The 20,305-nt window shown below is 45.5% G+C and overlaps 1 protein-coding gene across 1 annotated transcript in view; it reads left to right on the top strand.

Annotated features, from left to right (window-relative positions):
• srrm4 (serine/arginine repetitive matrix 4) overlaps window positions 1-20,305 on the top strand; it is a 279,300-nt gene that overhangs the window by 153,955 nt on the left and 105,040 nt on the right. The window contains exon 2 of the mRNA XM_056278898.1: window positions 11,354-11,556. Within this exon, the coding sequence (XP_056134873.1) occupies window positions 11,354-11,556 (203 nt within the window). The remainder of the gene's footprint in view (window positions 1-11,353; window positions 11,557-20,305) is intronic.

The following is a 20,305-nucleotide window of genomic DNA, read 5'->3' on the forward strand; positions in this document are numbered from 1 at the left end:
TGATGGGTAATTGCATTGAGAGATTGACGGTCTCCCTGGTTTTATCCAATGTTTCTGAAGCTGAAATACTTTTTTTTCACGCCCCCCCCCATCTCTGTTTGACACTGTTGATGAAAAGACAGAATAGGAGTAAGAATCCATTTATATTCTGTACGATCGAGCACAAAGATTCAAAAAAGAAAATGTGTCCCGCTGTAATTCCTGTCAGTCAGCTATAAGCCGAGGTGTGATCCTCCTTGTGGCGTCAGTCATCAGTCACCGACAGTCGTTCTGCTCATCGCCGTCTGTATTTGTGGGGGTTTGCTTGCCTCACTAAAATCAAATCCCATTAAAAATACACCAAATCAAAGTTTAGCATGTGGCCTTGTTCTCAAAAACATCCCATTCTCTTGAACGTGTACTCCACTTGTTTCTCCCCCACTCACACCTTGCCATCTCAGTTTTTGTGTAATGCAGTACTACCAAGCCAGGTCTATTTAACTTCCAACTGCCAGAGGGCCGTCGATCAAAATGCCATTTTTCATGGCAACCATTCCAAAATTGCAATAGCTTGCATCAATGGAAAATCTTATCAGGTTTGTGCAGCCCAGGACAAATCATCCTGAATTTGGGATTTACATTTTAATGGGGGCGCTTCCCAAGTAAAACATTAAACCAGTTGAAGAGCCTGTGTCAGTTGTGGCAGCATTCCCCTTTTCACAGTGTATAAAGAGTGCTGGGCTTCTGCAGGTGATTCATACTCTCAACCAGCTATGTTGGGGTGCAGCTTTAAAAGCGATTTGTAATTCACTGAGTGGGAGAGGAGCTTTTAGACCGCTTTCAGCATTGTAGCCTTGGACAGGGTTGCAACAGTCATTCGTAAATGTGTTAGTAAGTCCTTACTAAGTCCTTGGTGTTAACAAGTAAGCTGTAATTTAGAGATTTACAAATTTTGGTTGCACTGTTCAAACACAAGTGTCGTTATAGCTAGTAAAGCCTCAACAATGAGTAAATCTGTGACTAGGTGTACAACACAGCAGCCAGCCAATCAGAAACCGTTCACACGTAAATATGGAACTGCACACCTGCCTCATGAGACGATGTTGGACAAAAGATCATCATATGAATTTTATACAATGATCTTTTAGGCGGGTGAGAACTTCCACAAGGCTAGCCGTATTTTTTTCAACTAAGTTCTTAGTAATAACTAGTAGATGTCGCGTCGGCCCCCGATCAGAAAATGCTAAAGGTGTGTCGGTGCGAATTGGAGCTCACACCTGCGCAAATGTTTTACATCTTCTGATGCCTTTAGACACACGAGCTCTTGGAGCGCTGTAGGATTTCATTATCAGCAGCCTCCCTCAGCTGATAAGATTACACCCTTTTCCGGCTCAGATGGAGTTTTTTCAGAGGTGACTGTGAGATTTAAACAGTTTTAAGGAGAAACAATTATAGAAATATTGAAAAGAATTTTTTACAAAATGTTGCACAATTTTATAATTGATGCTATGATGTCAGTTATGCAATTGTCCCATTTTAAAAAAATAAAGCCTTCTTATACGTGCAGCACGATTTAGTGTTGCATAATTGATAAATCTATAAGGCATGTGAGAGGGTCGTGTGTCTCCATGCCCAAAACAACTCCAAATAAGCCACGAGGTAAATAAAATCATGAACTCCATTGTGCTATGCGAGAGTGCTTCTGTTCAACACAAAAAGCTGCATCGTGATGATGTAAATGCTCAGGCCAGGAACGTTAAGCACGATGGGAACACGGGCCAACGGGGGGGAGGGGGGGTGGGGGGGAACAATCGTGCTTGGGCACAGTACAAGACGACCATGCATAGTGCAAGTATGTCTTTAAAACTGTTTAAGGAGTACTGCACCAGCTTGCTGACTTTATCTTAACTGGATAGGAAGAATAAATTGTCCTGTTCTGGGGACAAATGAAGTATATCAAGTCAAACCAGGAGCCTGAACACCGGTGTTGACAAGTCCAAAGGAAAAACACAAATGTGACTGCTCCTGAAGTTCATATTGCGGTGGTGACATGCATAAGTCATATGCTTGTTTTGGGTTTTTTTTTTCCCTTTTTCTACTCAGTTATATTTGGCCAATTACACCACTCTTCTGAGCCGTCCCGGTGGCTGCTCCACCTCCTCTGCCGGTCCGGGGAGGGCTGCAGACTACCACATGCCTCCTCCGATACATGTGGAGTCACCAGCCGCTCCTTTTCACCTGACAGTGAGGAGTTTCACCAGGGGGACGTAGCGCGTGGTATAGGGTCATGCCACTCCCACCAGTTCTCCCTCCCCCCCAACAGGCGCCCCGACAGACCAGAGGAGGCTCTAGTGCAGTGACCTGGACACATACACACATCCGGCTTCCCACCCGCAGACACGGACAATTGTGTCTGTAGGGACGCCCGACCAAGCCGGAGGTAACACGGGGATTCGAACCGGTGATCCCCGTGTTGGTAGGCAGCAAAATAGACTGCCCTAGTTATAGGCTTGTTAACACTGTCATACCAACAAGACGTGCATTATAGGATGGCTCAGCTGCAATCGCTGAAGGAAACTCCTTCAAAGTTTGGTGATGCTTTTCGTATTTGTGGTGAAATATATCCATCAGTTAAAAACAAACACAATCTTTTATTTGGACATGATTCATCTGTGCGGTCGGACCACACATCTGGACATCCATTTTCAGTGTTTTAAAAAGCTCAGTCCGTGTTACAAAGTGATTCACTATATCTCCAGTTTTTTTTCACTATGAATGAGAATGGGGGGGGGGCATAATTTCCGTAAGATGTGTCCCTAGATTTCCAAAGCCGTGGGTGTGGGTTTGTTAGTGACCATTCTCACCACTGTTGTAGCAGCTATCTTGCATTTAGAAGTCCCCAGACACTGGTGGGCGGAAATCAACGATTGTCTGGTATCGCGAGACGAGAGTGAATGAAGACAGAGAGTAGCGATAGCGAGAACTGCAGGCTATAAACCCTACACGGAGATTCATTTGCATTAGTGCAATAGTTCAGTCCATAAGCCCATGCATTTCCCCACAGCCGACCCTTGTTCAATTCCTGTATGATCACACTTTTTGTTTTTACACGAGTGTAAGACACGAGTATAATTTATTATATAAGAATAAAAGTTTTGCAATTGCAAAAATTTCACTATTGCAAAGTCTTTTCAATTGAAAAATATTCACTGGGGGGCCTGAATCAATTCATTTTCTTCCAGGTGAGTTTTGATTTCTTCGTTAATTATTTTACATTAATGTATAGAACTGCTCACGTTACCATATTTCCTGGAGTCGCACCGAAGCACAAGTCGCTCTCAGCAAGAAACTTGTTGTTGCAAGGAAGAAGAAAAAAAAACAACATACGTTGCATCGGTGTATAAGTCGCATTCATATGGTGGTACAGTAGTGATGCATGGGTGAGGGTTTTTCAATACCCGCACCCACGCGACCCGTTATGAGAGCCAGTCCGCACTGCCCAACATGTGTTAATCAACCACCTGAACCCAACCCGACCCGCAAACCTCCAAATTTAGCCCAGGCTAGAAAAGTGATCAGTGTTGCACTATCTCGTTTTTGTGCTGTCTGCCCAGAATAAGACACTGGTTGCAAGGCACTGGTTGCAAGGCACAGCCTGTTGTATCTTAGCCTCATACTGTCTGCCTGCTAAATAGACAGACTAATTATTCCAAAACATGTTCTTTATTGTTGACTGGCAGCAAAACAAGTAACCTATCATTAAAGACATGCATTCTGTCTCTCTCTTTCACACACACATACTCACTTATGCGCACAGGCACGCATCCACTGTGGGATTACATCAAGGATCGGCTCGGAGCCCTTTCTTGTTTGCAATGGTGATGGAGAGGTTGATGGATGAGATCAGGCAGGAGTCTCCATGGACTATGATGTTTGCGGATTAAATGGTGATCTGTAGTGAGAGTAGGGTGCAGGTTGAGGAGAGCCTGGAGAGATGGAGGTATGCACTGGAGAGAAGAGGAATGAAAGTCAGTAGGAGCATGGCCGAGTACATATGCGTGAACGAGAGGGAGGACAGTGGAATGGTGAGGATGTAAGGAGTAAAGGTGTTGAAGGTGGATGAGTTTAAATACTTGGGGTCAACTGTTCAAAGTAACAGGGTGTGCAGAAGAGAGGTTAAGAAGAGATTGCAGGCAGGGTGGTGTGGGTGAAGAAGAGTGTAAGGAGTGATTTATGACAGAAGGGTACCAGCAAGACTTAAAGGGAAGTTGTGGTGATACACAATTGACGATAGATTCACCAGGGGCTGCTGCTCCTTTAAGGCAGACGTTCAGAGTGTTGACGTAGGTACTGCTCAGAGTTTTCCAGGAAGAAGAGCCATGTTTGCAGCAGCCTAGTGGTTAGGTGGTTGCCACGAGAGATTGTGCTGTATCGGTGTTGTTTTGTGTGGCGAGTAAACGGAATTGACTCAACTCGATCTCTCCCTCTCCTCATTCCTGCACTCCCACAAAGGTTTACAAGATGGTTGTGAGACCAGCTATGTTGTATGGTTTGGAGATGGTGGCACTGACGAAAAGACAGGAGGTGGAGCTGGAGGTGGCGGAGTTGAAGATGTTAAGATTTTCATTGGGAGTGACGAAGAAGGACAGGATTAGGAACAAGTATATTAGAGGGACAGCTCAGGTTGGACGGTTTGGAGACAAAGCAAGAGAGGCAAGACTGAGATGGTTTGGACACGTGTGGAGGAGAGATGCTGGGTATATTGGGAGAAGGATGCTGAATATGGAGCTGCCAGGGAAGAGGAGAAGAGGAAAAATGGGGTTTAGTAAAGATTTTATTTTGTGGATTAAACTTTTATATTCAGCCCCTGTAGCTTAAGTCATCGCCAATGACTTACACTCACCTTTCTTTCCTCTCAAACGTGGCACGAAACAAGGTTGCCCTCTATCCCCACTGCTATTTGCGATTGCCATTGAACCCTTAGCTATTTGGCTTCGTAGTGAGGCAGGGTTTGAGGGTATTAGGAGAGGTGGGATCACCCACAAAGTGTCCCTGTACGCAGATGACTTACTCTTGTATATATCTAATCCAACCTTTTCCATTCCTATTATTATGTCTATACTGGAGCAGTTTGGCAGATTTTCATGGTATAAACTGAAACTGAATTTTCAGGAAAGCCAACTTTTTCCTATAAACCCAATTGCCACAAGAATGCCTCATTCACTCTTTCCTTTTAAATGGAGGGATAATGGGTTTAAATACTTGGGCATTTTCATCACTAAATCATTCCCTCATATTTTCAAGGAAAACTTCCTACCTTTATTAGAACGTTGTAGAGAAGATTGTAGCTGTTGGTCCACTCTGCCTCTATCGCTAGCTGGCTGTATTAACCTTATCAAAATGGTTGTCCTACCCAAATTCTAATACCTCTTACAACATATCCCAGTATTTATTAGGAAAAGCTTCTTCACAAAATTAGACCAGACAATATCCTCCTTTCTATGGGGAAACAAACCACGATGCATTAAGAAAGCGTATCTCCAACGGCCTAAGTCAAAAGGTGGGATGGCCCTTCCAAATTTTCTTAATTACTATTGGGCATGTAATATTCAGAAGCTTCTCTACTGGCCCAACCTAGAGAATGATCCTCTTTGGGCACAAATGGAGATGTCCTCTTCCCAGCAGTCTCTTTATTCTTTAATATGTTCAGGCTTACTGCTTGTCACTGTCGTCAGCTCTATGCCCACTGTTACGCACACTATCAAGATTCGGAAGCAATTCAGGAGGCACTTTGGTCTTAACAGACCATCCTCTCATTCCCCAATATGTCATAACCACTTGTTTAAACCATCGTGTATTGATCTCACCTTCCAAACCTGGTTTGACAAGGGAATCAAAGCTGTCGAAGATTTGTACAGCAAAGAGACTTTCATCATTTTCAGACCTGTCTGAAAGATTCAACTTGCCTAGATCTCATCTATTTCACTATTTCCAGGTTAGACATTTCTTACAAAAGCAATTTCCAGAATTTCCAAACCATCCTACTCATTCTGAAATTGATTACATTCTCTCTTTGAACCCCAATGTAAAGAGCCTAATTTCAAATATATATATATATATATATTGAAATAGATTCCATTAAGTCCGAGACTCTTAACAACTTAAAGTTGCTTGGGAGCAGGATTTGGGTGTGGAGCTGGAGGATAGGACGTGGGACACTGGGCCGGGGCTAGTTCACACTGTCTCAGTATGTGCTAGACAGTCTTATACAATGTAAGATCTTACATTGCATTCATTATACTAATGCTAGATTAGCAACGCTATTTCCTGTATAAGTGATGCATGTAACCGTTGTGGACTATCACCTGCAAACCTGCTTCACATGTTTTGGCCCTGCCCTTGCTTATTTGAATTCTGGACAGACATTTTTAAATCCTTTGGGGATATATCTGGTGTGGATGTTCCATCTGATCCTCTTACGGCCCTGGTTGGCATTTCCCCTAGGACTAACACTCCCCTGTATCTTGATAGAATTATGTCTTTCACCTCTCTTTTAGCTAGATGTCTAATACTGTTGAAATGGAAACATGTATCACCACCTACCCACAGTAGATGGGTCAAAGATGTGTTACACTACATCAAATTAGAGAAGATTAGATTTTCCCTGAAAGGTTCAATGAGAAACTTTCAAAAAACATGGTCACCTTTTCTGGACTGTATAAAGACCTTAACAGTTGTTCCAGAGGATGGGGATAGCTAAAGCTACAGAAGGTTAGATAGAGTATTCTGCATACATACACACAGATGCACACACAGTGTTGTTGCCCCCCCCCTCTTTTTCTTTTTCTTTTTCTTTAGGGGTCCATGCATGTACTGCAGGAAACCCATTGTTACTGTAATGGCATTACTTGGTATGAAATTCTGTCTTTGTTATGATTGTCAACAGTACTACAATTTTTTTTTCTGTTTCACTGCTCTGGGGATGGAAGGGTGGGAGGGAGGGAAAGATGGAGGGGATGGATATGTTTGTATTGTTTGAAAAAATTGCAAAACCCAATAAACAGATTTTTTTTTTATTCACCTACCAAAACTTTTTTTCCCGATTGTTTTCACAGGGGCGGGACAAATTGAGGAACTTAGAAAAATTTTCCTGTTAAAACTTTTTTTCCACCCGTTCTTAAGTCACAAACACTGGACAGAAAATGTAGGTCAGACTTAGAAAATGGATCACCAGAATTTTTTTCTCTCACTTGCCTCTCAAGGGTTCTGTAAATGACAGAATTGAATGGGAAAAAAAAACTTTGACTTGTATGCCTTTGGTTAAAAAAAAAAGAGAAGAAAATTACACTCTGCACAATTTTCCTTTTCCCTGTGAATGGAGCTGTGACAACATGAAAACAAATCCATATAAATGAGTCCATCTGCACTAACAACTGCAATTACTGTCATTTTGATACTACTTGAGATGTCATGCCGAGTGGAACAATCCATCTCTACCTGTACTTTCTGATATATTCACTGGTTTTAACTCTCACTTTCCATTTTGTTTTAGATGGGCTCACTTGATGGTAAGCAGTAAATGTGGCAGGCTGTGTCCTTTGGATGGCACAACTGGTGCAGGTATACACAGCACAAAACAGTGTATTGCCAAGCCCAGTCATATCTGTTGTTCCATTCTTGCAAATCCCTGACCTGTACTATGTAGCCTGTAATGTGGTTACCCTGTGTTATGATGTGCTAAGAGTTAAAACTCTCATAACGGCATGCAAATGATATAGACCTAGCTCTCCTCAAAATCCCTTTTCAAATCATTGTATCAAGGTACAAAACTCTTGGTTTAAAAAGATCTTAATGTCTGGGGCATCTGGGTGGAGTAGTGGTTTATTCCATTGCCTACCAACACGGGCATCGCCAGTTCGAATCCCCGTGTTACCTCCAGCTTGGTCGGACGTCCCTACAGACACAGTTGGCCGTGTCTGCGGGTGGGAAGCTGGATGTGGGTATGGTCGGTCGGGGCGCCTGTTCAGGGGGGAGGGGGAACTAGGTCCTCCCACGCGCTACGTCCCCCTGGCGAAACTCTTCACTGTCAGGTGAAAAGAAGCGGCTGGTGACTGCACATGTATCGGAGGAAGCATTTGGTAGTCTGCAGCCCTCCCCGGATCAGCAGTGGGGTTGGAGCAGTGACTGGAATGACTCGGAAGAGTGGGGTAATTGGCCAAGTACAATTTTAAGAAAAAGGGAAAAACCCACAAAAAAAAAAGACCTAACGTCTCCTTTCTCTGACATAACTGTGTGTCCTTTGCCTTAACATATAAGAATGTTGCTAAAAAAAACCCACTTAAAAACAGTAGCCGGTGAGATTTAAAACATCCTGTGGCCTAAATACTGCCCTCCTATATAACCTCAACATTAGCTCCTGGGAGAAATTTTGAGTTAATATTCTGTGTTTTTGCCAGACTGCTGTGTTTTTGCCCTCTGGTTGGATTTGGGTGTGGCTCAGCTCCATCTTTCCATGAAGGAAACTGAAGCAGCTACTTATCATTAAATAGCTAGCATTGTTGTACATCAAGGTTTGATGTTAACATTAAATAAATGCATTATTAATCCAGGCAAGGGGATGTGCGTGTAGATATGCCCTTTGGCAAAGAGCGATATTAATTTCTACCCAAGTGTACAAACTCGTCAGCAGGGCCAGGTATAGTTTACCAGACAAGGTTGTCATTACTTTGGGGAAACTTTCAGCACGGATTCCAAATGATTAAACCTGTCAGCTGGTTGGCGAAAGTGACAGTAGTGCCAACCTCTGAGCTTTGTGGTTTAATAGTTTGAATGCAGAACAATACAGGGGCAAAAATAGTCTGAAAATAACCAGGGCTGCTGCATTTGAGTCTCTTCGAGAAACATTTGATAGAAGAACAGTAGCAGCCACCTACATTCAGGCAGGTTAACAATGTTCTGCTGTAGCTGTTTCTTGATACGTAATAAACAGCAGAAATGCAAATATTGTGCACAAGCATATTTGGAGATAGCCTCATTTGTGTTAATAATATGTATTGTGTACTGAATGTGACATCATTCTGCACAAACCAAAAAAGTTGGCATGCAAGAGTTGGTTCTGATGCTGGTTCATCTTGGGGTATGCAACCACACGGCTTATGCAGATCACTTAATTGGACATGCATGGTCCGCCTGGAATCTCCTATCAGAAACTCAAAATGAGGAAATATCATGCATGTAGATGTGGCTAATGTATCACCTGATATGTATATACATTTATAGCATATATGGCCAAAATGTGGACACCCCCTTCTGAAATCAAAGATACAGCCATGCAGTCTCCATAGACAAACATTGGCAGGAGAATGGGTCATAAGGAAGAGCTCAGTGACTTTCAACGCGTCTCTGTCATAGGATGCCACCTTTTCAACAAGTCAGTATGTCAAATTTCTGCCCTGCTAGATCAGCCCCGGTCAACTGTAAGTCTGTTATTGTGAAGTGGAAACGTCTCGCCGCATCCCCGCGACCCTGAGAGCAGGATAAGTGGTTTGGATAATGGATGGAAGGATGGATGTTCAACAAGCACATACTATGGGTGTGATGTTCTGGTGTCCACATACTTTTGGCCATGTAGTCTATGTTTTTTTTTCTTTTCAAGTGACCTTCAGAAATGGCAACGTTCGATCCTTTCCTCTTGCCTTGTGCTACATAGTATGTCTTAATCTATATAGGGTCTCAGCTCTTAGTGGCCAGGCCTGTGTCAGTAATCTCACCCAAGAATTCCAAGTCAAGTTTTCGGCGTTACAGCAGTGTCGGGCGACAGATGGAGTGCACCATGAGAGGCAGACGGCTGAAAGGGAGAGGGAGGGAGAGGGCGGTGGGGAGAGGGAGGCTTCGTGTTATGCTGTGGAGAGGTGGAGGAGAGTTTGCCAGTTAACAGCATGGGGAACTCTCAAAGCTGGGGGGGGGTGTTGTGTCGGCCGCATGCTCCGGCTGATGCTCACAGAGCCAGGCCTTTTGTTATGCTGATTTACTGGGCCTTTTGTCCGAGACACAAGACAGTGGGGGAGGATGTGTGGGGGGGGGGGGGGGGAACACAACGGAGACAGAGAGAAAATGCGGAGGGAAGGAACGGAAGAAAGAGAGAATCTGCTCAGTATTCAGCGATTTGCGGTCACTTGTTGACAACTTACAAAATTTTACAATACATGCTGGCATACAGCGAACAAGACAACAGAATAGAGAGGGATGGAGGACGGGAAGAAACGTAGCAGGAGGAGACGGCATGAGGTATGTTATGGACCGTGCAATGTACACATGAGCGGCGTGCCACACAGTAAGGATGCAGCAGTAAATTGACACGGAGTCGTGGCGACGGTGCAATGCTGGGCGGACATTTTGGGCAAGATGGTGCTGACAGAAAGAAAGAAAAATTAGCAGGTATGAGCAGGAAGTAGGAGGAAAAAGAGACAAAGGCAGAAAGAGTAAGAGACAGTGTGTGTGTGTGTGTGTGTGTGTGTGTGTGTGTGTGTGTGTGTGTGTGTATGTGTATGTGTATGTGTGGCTAGAAGGTATCCTCTCTGTCCAGCCCCCAGCTGTGACGTCACAGGCTGAGAGAGCGAAAACACACCACTGTCAGTTGAGCTCCTCACTCACGCACACACTCTCCAGCGCACACATTCACGCCTGCTGTTCGAGACACACACACACACACAGTACAATACAACCAAACACAACAGCCTTGCTTTGGCACACGTTCGCACCCCAGCCACAGCTCGCTGATCAGTGCCCTCCCGTCACAACAGAGCACACTTGGTCAGTCACCCCTCGTCCGCAAAACCGGCAGGACTCAGAGATGCGCCGTCTCCACCGAGAGGTGCCCAACTCTGGCTGAGCCCGCGGAGACAACAGGAGGGAGGAGGGGAGAGGCGGAGAGGACGGAACGGCCGGGAAGAAAGAAGGAGCACTCCAAATTTTGTACTCATTTCCAAGCGGCAGATGTGACGGGAGAGGGTGGAGAGAACGAGGATTCCCTCTCACCCCCCCCCCCCCAAATCGCCCCACTCATCCAGGAGAACATTGCCCGGTCTCCAGCTGGAAGGGGGCAGCCTTTGTCCCACTCCCCACACTCTCACAGGGGAGTAAAGAGGAGTGCCGCTGACACGTTGACCTGCTGTGCTAGAGAAAGAGAAAGAGAGTGAGAGAGAGACCTGCTGTAGAAAAAGCATCGCTCCAATCAGCGTGCTCTGATTCAGAACTTAGGACAGCTCCTGAGCAGGACCTGCTCCCATACCAACACAAACGCAGAACGTCCATGTGTGTGTGGATCGACGCCATCCTGTGAGCTGTTCTACACTCCGGACCATCTGGACTGAAGATGCAGCCCACTTGCTCCCTTCACCTAGCTCCTTGCGGAGCCTCTCCCTCTCTAGGGGGTCAGAGCAACACAGCCGGCTTCCTGCAGCGGGAGGAGAAGCGGCTGTTCGAAAAGTTTTGGAAGGGGACCTTCAAGGCCGTGGCCACCCCCAGACCTGAGAGTGTCATCGTGGCCAGCATCACTGCCCGCAGGAGGGTGACCGAGTAAGTCCTCTGCTTTTGCAATATCTGCTGGCCCTTGTTAAATATAAAAAACATTTTTGAAAGTTGCCAGTTTGAAATTATCTTACCTGAATCCGCTTCCTTTTGATCTTTTAACCTGTTAATCACACATCCGTGTTGCGTATCGGCTTACGCATGCATGCGCACGGGGGGCCACGTGTGACACGCTATCAAACAGCTGGTGTGACAAGTGCAAGCTTCTGGTAACTACTGTACTGCGGTAGCGTCTTTTGAGCCTCTAATACCCTACCTGTTATGCCCCCCCCCCCCCGTCGCACAACAGCTGACCGCGTGCTGTCAACGGGCTTGCATGCTGCCCGCTTCCACTATTTCAAAGGTTAGCTGCCGGCTGGTCGTCTTGGAGTCAGGTGGGGCTGTTGGGATTTAGCCCTACTAAGATAAATGTCTGTGCGCCTCAGCACTCCTAGTCAGTTTTCTCCCTCTTTTTTTTATCCTGCCTCCTCTCCAGTCTGCATGCTCAGTACTAAACCTCTCGGCTTTGACAACTTTAGCCCATCTGACCAAGCATCGCCCAGCCCGGCACGTCCGTGTCGAGCGTTACACGGCGGCGCCACCGGCTGAAGAGCAGGTGCCGGTTTTTGCAACAGCACTTTCGGACATTATGCACGCGTTATAATACATGTGCACGGCTGCGGAACCAGCCACACACACACACACGCACACTCACACATGCACACACATGCACACACAGACACACACACACACATATGCACAGGCAGACAAGTCACACACTCGCAGGTACATGTAAGAGAAAAATGTCGTTTGCTTGGGTGACCTTTGAATGGTTTTAACACCCACAGTTGACTCTCCCTTGTGTGAAATTAGCGGTGTTGATGAGGATTAGGACGGCCCATTTCTTCCTGCGTCGACGCGAGCAGGCGAGAGACACAGTGAACCAGATAATGTGCCTTTAATGGCTTCTATTACAACCACCGCCGTGATGGCTTGGCTGACATCTGGCTTGGTAAGGGAGGATTTTATAAGATTGCAAGGTTAAAAAAAAAAGCACCTTTAATTATGCGCGTATGACCAAATATGCCTTTGTTGCATTTAAAACCCAATTCAGTGAGCCGGCTAAGTAACTGCACTTCCTAAATTTACTGCCAATCAATCGCAGCCAAGCACGTAAAATTGACTCGTTTCTATTCAGTTATTGTAAGGCACGTGGGATAGGATAGAAAAAAATAAATAAAATAAGGCCAAAGCCAGATAAATCATATACTGTTATTTGTCTGGCTGTGGTGAAGTGAGCAGCGCTTCGAAATAGCCAGAAATAGTGGAAGCTGTCTCTTCAGCTTTAGCGGCCGCGAGACGGAGGAGCTCTCCTCAAGCCAGCCCGCTCCTCCACTGCTGGCCTCTTCCCGGCTGACAGTGATGATGATGCTGGCCATCGTGCCGCCTGAGAGCAAGACGGGAGTGGCTCACGTTGCAGACACAACGTGGCTAATTTGGCTCCCAGTTCCTCTCCTCTCTCACCTCTGCCTCTCTCTGAGTTGTGTGTGTGTGTGTGTGTGTGTGTGTGTGTGTGTGTGTGTGGCAGGGCAATGTGGATTGTAAATAATGAGTAAAGCACAATGCAGTGTAACAGAACAACAGCAGGCGGGGGAGGTGGGATACAGGGGGGAGGAAGAGGCAGACTGCTCTCCTCACTACTCTGTTGATTTTACCCCGGCAGGCAGCGGCTGGGGGATGCTTGCATGGCCCCGGGCCCACTCTCTATCACTCTCGCTCTCTCTTTCACTCTGTCCCGCTCTCTCTCCCTCTCACTCTGTCCCTCTCTCTCTCACGCTCTCTCTCTCTCTCTCTCTCTCCCTGTCCCTCTCTCTCTCCGTTCCTCTCTCTCTCGCTCTGTCCCTCTCTCTCTCGCTCTGTCTCTCTTTCTCTCACTCGCTCTGTTTCTCACTCTCTCACTCACACTCTCTCTCTCTTGCTCTGCCCCTCTCTCTCTGTCACTTGCTCGCTCTCGCTCGCTCTCTCTTTTGCTCTCTTGCTTGCTCTCTCTTTCTCGCTCGCTTTCTCTCTCTCTCTTTTGCTCTCACGCTCACTCTCTCTTGCTGTCTCTCTCTCTCGCTCGTTCGCTTGCTCTCTCTCTCTTGCTTGCTCTCTCTCCCTCTCTCTTTCTTGCTCTCTCTCTAGCTGTCTCTGGAAGAGGAAATATCATTATTCACTCAGGATAACTGAGGGGTAACGAACGATCACAATGAGACGACCGCGGGGTGTGTGGGTGGGGTGTGTGTGTGGGGTGGGTGTGTGGGTGAGGTTAGCTGCGCAACAAGCAGAGAGGGAGAGGGAGAGAAAGAAAGAAGGCCACAGGGAGATGTTTCATCTCCAATCAGTGCGGGGTTTTTTCCCTCTTCTCCATTTGTCATCCTTGCCCGTCCCTTTGCTTCCTCTTGTTCTCTGACGCTGACTTAGTCTGGGGTTGTGTGATGGAAGATGGACTCTCTTTTTTGTAGTTTTTTTGGACATGTAACTTGTGAAGGAGTGACTTTGTTAGGACTGTAAGAAAAAAGGGTGTTTTTGCCGGTTGTGAAAGTTTGTTTGTTAAATAAAGGGCTGCTTTAAATTGTAATTCGCTCTTCCACCCCTCCGCCCAAGTGCCACCGAGGAGTAATTAGAGTGTGTTGGTCTCCTTTTCTCTGCTTCTCTCCTCCTCCTCCTCCTCCCTGTCTCCTCCTCTCTATCCCGGCTTGGGGGGGGGGGGTTCATTGGCTGTGTAGCTGGTTGGGTCCTGCCCTGAAGCCTTTTTACCCCTGCAAGCTGCTTTGTCAATGGGGTGCTTCTCATTAAAAATGCAGGCTGGCTATTTTTCAGGGGTACACAGTGTGTGTGTGTGCGCGTTAGAGAGAGTTTTTGTGCATGCCTGTGTTCGTCTGGGATGTTGGGGGGAGGGGTCTTGTCCAACGTGGTGGCAGATGGCAAGCTTGGGAGAGGGCTGGTCTGCGGGAAAGCAATGGCTGGTGGGGGGGGTTATGGGGTGTAGAGGTGAAGGGTCAAGCCTCAGCAGATGCTGGCTTAAAGAGGAAGAGGGGAAAGGGATTGAGAGGGCTTGTGCCCTCACAACACCAGAGGGAATTTGGACGATGCCAGGAGGCGCTGTCTAACCCCCCCCCACACACACACACACACACGAACCACACACACACACAGTAGACAAGATATGTTTACTGTGCAGATGATAAATATATGATAGATAAGACACAGGAGGAGCAGGGAGGTTACCTGTTGGACATGCAACTCTCTCGCTCGCTCTGTCTGTCTGTGTCTGTCTGTCTGACCGTGTCTGTCTGTCTGCTGTCTGTATGTCTGTCTGTCTGTCTGTCTGTCGCTCTCTCTCTCTCTGTCTCTCTTGCTCTCTTTCTGTGTCTGTCTGTCTGTCTCTCTGACTGTCTGTCTGTCTCTCTCGGACGTCAAAGATGATTCAGTACTGAACATGGCTAGTTTGTCCACTGTTATGGCTCTAGTCTTACTTCTGCTGTCACCGGTTAATGTCTTTGCATCAGTATATCTCTCTCGCTCGCTCTCACCCTCACTCATGCAGATTATATAATAATAATAATGATAAATAATAAATGTTATTTGTATAGCACCTTTCATAGTCAGAGATAATCTCAAAGCGCTTGACAGTGCATTAAAACAATAAAAACACAACAAAAAATACTCCTTGGTTAAATGAACTTCCCCTCTTTGTTTCTATGTCGCATTAGTCAGATTACAACGTGAATAATATAGTGCTCAGGACCTGGACTCATGTTTTATCACCAAAGTGGAGTTCAATTTGAAGTTTATTTCTAACACGGCCAATTAGTTTTAATCAGTAAAATGTGCAGCGTGTTTTGCTCATCACTTTGGCTAAATTCATCACGAGCCCTTTAGTGTGCCATCACCGGTGAGTTTGATAGGGATTTCACCAGTGGGTTTGATAGGGATGTCACCAGTGGGTTTGAAAGGGATTTCACCAGTGGGTTTGATAGGGATTTCACCAGTGGGTTTGATAGGGATGTCACCAGTGGGTTTGATAGGGATTTCACCAATGGGTTTGATAGGGATTTCACCAGTGGGTTTGATTGGGATTTCCCCAGTGGGTTTGATAAGGATTTCACCAGTGGGTTTGATATGGATTTCACCAGTTGGTTTGATAGGGATTTCCCCAGTGGGTTTGATAAGGATTTCACAAGTGGGTTTGATAGGGATTTCACCAGTGGGTTTGATAGGGATGTCAGCACAGCGAATATACAATGCATCTGGAAAGTATTCACACCCCTTCACTTTCCCAACATTTTGTTATGTTACAGCCTTATTCCAAAATTGATTGAATTCCTTTTTTTTCTCATCAATCTACGTACAATACCCCATAATGACAAAGCGAAAAAGGTTTAGTAGAATTTTTTGCAAATTTATTAAAAATAAAGAACTGAAATATTGCATGTACATAAGTATTCACACCCTTTGCTATGACACTCAAAATTGAGCTCAAGTTCATCCTGTTTCCACTGATCATCCTTGAGATGTTTCTACATCTTGATTGGAGTCCATCTGTAGTAAATTCAATTGATTGGACATGATTTGGAAAGGCACACACCTGTCTATATAAGGTCCCACTGTTGACAGTGCATGTCAGAGCAGAAACCAAGCCATGAAGTCAAAGGAATTGTCTGTGGACCTCCGAGACAGGATTGTATCGAGGCACAGATCTGGGGTAGGGTACAAAAAAATTTTCTACAGCTTTGAAGGTCCCGAAGAGCACAGTGGTCTCCATCATTCGTAAATGGAAGAAGTTTGGATCCACCAGGACTTTTCCTAGAGCTGGCCGCCAAGCCAAACTGAACAATTGGGGGAGAAGGGCCTTGGTCAGGGAGGTGACCAAGAACCCGATGGTCACTCTGATAGAGCTCCAGCATTCCTCTGTGGAGATGGGAGAACCTTCCAGAAGGACAACCATCTCTGCAGCACTCCACCAATCAGGCCTTTATGGTAGCGTGGCCAGACGGAAGCCTCTGCTCAGTAAAAGGCACATGACAGCCCGCTTGGAGTTTGCCAGAAAATACCTAAAGGACTCTCAGACCATGAGAAACAAGATTCTCTGGTCTGATGAAACCAAGGTTGAACTCTTTGGCCTGAATGCCAAACGTCACATCTGGAGGAAACCAGGCACCTCTCATCACCTTGCTAATACGATCCCTACAGTGAAGCGTGGTGGTGGCAGCATCATGCCTTGGGGATGTTTTTCAGTGGCAGGAACTGGGAGACTAGTCAGGATCGAGGGAAAGATGAGTGGAGCAAAGTACAGAGAGATCCTTGATGAAAACCTTCTCCAGAGCACTCAGAACCTCAGACTGGGGCGAAGGTTTACCTTTCAACACGACAACAACCCTAAGCACACAGCCAAGACAACGAAGGAGTGGCTTTGGGACAAGTCTGTGAATGTCCTTGAGTGGCCCAGCCAGAACCCAGACTTGAACCCCATTGAACATCTCTGGAAAGACCTGAAAGTAGCTGTTCAGCGACGCTCCTCATCTAACCTTACAGAGCTCGAGAGGATCTGCAGAGAAGAATGGGAGAAATACCCAAATATAGGTGCGCCAAGCTTGTAGCTTCATACCCAAGAACACTTGAGGCTGTAATTGCTGCCAAGGGTGCCTCAACCAAGTGATGAGTAAAGGGTGTGAATACTTATGTACATGCAATATTTCAGTTCTTTATTTTTAATAAATTTGCAAAAATTTCTACAAAACCGTTTTCGCTTTGTCATTATGGGGTATTGTATGTAGATTGATGAGAAAAAAAAGGAATTTAATCCATTTTGGAATAAGGCTGTAACATAACAAAATGTGTGGAAAGTGAAGGGGTGTGAATACTTTCCGGATGCACTGTATCTGGAAACAAAATGCAAAGTTGCTTTGTCGCAAAAGTCATTTGAATTCTAATTCTGTCACTGCTGTCACACTGAGGTAGTCAAACACCTCAAATATTGTCCCAGCTTTCAACAAAACGTGGAGCACATCGGTAATAATTTGAAAGGTTGGACTTTTTGTGTGTGCTGCTCTGTCTGCCTTGTCTGCAGGAGGACTTGCATGGCAGTGACAGTTGTGGGTATGAGCAGGGATCGTTGCAGGATGGGGAGGCTTTTTTTTTATGACTTCAAATGTCGATGTAATTTTTTTCCCCATATGTGTGGGTGAGATCCATCTATCCGTCTTTTTTTTTTTTTTTTACCCGCTTACCCCTTTACAAGGTAACTGGAACATGTCACGGGCATCCTTTGAGCAGAAAGCAGGTAGACAGCCAGGACAGATCAGCAGTTCCATCATTTCACCAGAACATTCCTACGTGCAATTCAGTTCTCCATTTCACCTGACAAACTGTTTTGTGCACTTTGGAGACAACCAAAGCAAACATGGGTTAAACTTGCAAAAAAAAAAAATTAGATAAAAAATTAATGCGTAATTTAATTATTGAATTAATTCACTCGTGCTCCATGACAGTATTGGGGTCGGCTTAAGTACAGGCTGCTAGTTTGGCCAGAAATCCTCAGTGCTGTCAGCCAGGCCAGAGGAGAAAAAGGAAACCTGCAGTGGTTCATTGCTGTTCGATTGCTTCTACCCTCCCAATTAGCAGCACTGTGACTCCCATCCGTGTTTCTTTCTGCCTTGAGGGTCTTGCGCTTATTTCAGCTCGACTTATCATTTCCAAGCCCGGCTGCAGAGTGGACATCATGAGCAAAATTACATGTGATTGTGCCATGGTTTGATCCTTAATCTAGTCCCGGTATGCGTGATTCAGTGGAACTTTGGTTTCCGGCTTTTAATGTTTTCCTTTCAATTATTTCAATTTTATTTACTGTGTGTGTGTGTGTGTGTGTGTGTGTGTGTGTGTGTGTGTGTGTGTGTGTGTGTGTGTGTGTGTGTGTGTGTGTGTGTGTGTGTGTGTGTGAAAGAATAGAAGGTTTTTAAAATAGGCGTTTGTGGTTTTCAATGCACTAAAGCAATAACACCGTACTCAGATCAGCGGGTTTGCCCATGCAGTTGAATGAATGAGAGAATATCTTCAGACCAGACAGCTTCGTGCCTTGACTTTGTAAACCATGACTATTATACATCACACACGTGGTCTTCTTTCTGTAAAATTAAAGACTGCTAATGCAATAGACTGTCTATTTGTACAGAAATCAGTGTGAGTGCCAACCAGACGATGTTGATAATAAGGGCCAAAAAGATGAGACACGGGTCTGCAGAGGAAACTCGAAACCTATGTAGGCACTTATATGACAAGTTTACTGAAGTACAATAAAATACTCTCTATGTATAAAGGAGATACTATGGCAATTATACAGTACCAAAGAAATATGAACTAGTGGCTCTCTACTGAACTTTACTTAGACAAGGCAGTAATTCTCTCTGTCTTTGGACATTGTTGAGTCAATAGTTGTGCTCTCTGATTTCACTGAAGAGGAAGCCTTTTGGAAAGAGGATATCTCCATTGACATCCATAAAGTATCATGTTAAGGGGGCATCTGGGTGGCGTGGAAGTCTATTCTGTTGCCTACCAACACGGGGATTGCCGGTTTGAATCCCCGTGTTACCTGTGGTTTAGTCGGACATCCCTATAGACACAATTGGCTGTGTCTGTGGGTGGGAAGCCGGATGTGGGTATGTGTCCTGGTCGCTGCACTAGCGCCTCCACTGGTCGGTTGGGGTGCCTGTTCGGGAGGAACTGGAGGGGCAATAGCGTGATCCTCCCATGCGCTACGTCCCCCTGGCGAAACGCCGCACTGTCAGGTGAAAAGAAGCGGCTGGCAACTCCACATGTATTGGAGGAGGCATGTGGTAGTCTGCAGCCCTCCTCGGATCAGCAGAGGTGGAGCAGCAACCGCGATGGCTCGTAGAGCGGGGTGATTGGCCAAGTACAATTGGGGAGAAAAAGGGGGAAAATCCACAAAAAAAAGTATCATGTTAAATTCAAAAACAGTGCAATTTGTGCAATTGTGTGTTAAAAAGAAAAGCAAGACTATGAACTGAGTGGGGTTTGCAGTACTGTAGTGCAGTGACATGATGGCACTAATATTCTGGGAAAATGTCCATCCATCCATTATCCAAACCGCTTATCCTGCTCTCAGGGTCGCGGGGATGCTGGAGCTTATCCCAGCAGTCATTGGGTGGCAGGTGGGAAGACACCCTGGACAGGCCGCCAGGCCATCACAGGTCTTTTGATACCATTAATCATGAAATATTACTCAATAAAATGGAAAGGTATGGTAACAGAGGGCAACAGGCAACAATTTGTATAAATAGGTGACTATAAATCAGCATTCATGGATATTACTTGTGGAGTCCCACAGGGGTCAGCATTAGGCCCGAAATTGTTTATTTTGTACATAAATGACATATGTATCAAGGATACTTAAACTTGTTTTATTTACCCCGGGAAAATGTATTATGGAAGAAAAAAAATTCCCCCGGAAGAGAATGAAGTCCAAATTTCGCTTTCATTCATTGTCCGAAGGGCACAAGGAATGGTGTGCATCCAGATGTCTGAGCGACGTAAGTTTCGCTCTCACCGTGTACATGTTGAGTTTTCGAAGCATACATTTACTCCAGCATATACACACAATAGATGCATCACCTACATTATGTCTGTGAGGATGGCTGCACCTGTATCCTTAAGCCGTTTGTATAGAGAGCTGAAGAGAAATTTTAAAGTCTGAATCGCA

Source organism: Lampris incognitus, chromosome 1 (assembly GCF_029633865.1).
Source record: "Lampris incognitus isolate fLamInc1 chromosome 1, fLamInc1.hap2, whole genome shotgun sequence".
In the NCBI taxonomy this organism is placed as follows: domain Eukaryota; kingdom Metazoa; phylum Chordata; class Actinopteri; order Lampriformes; family Lampridae; genus Lampris; species Lampris incognitus.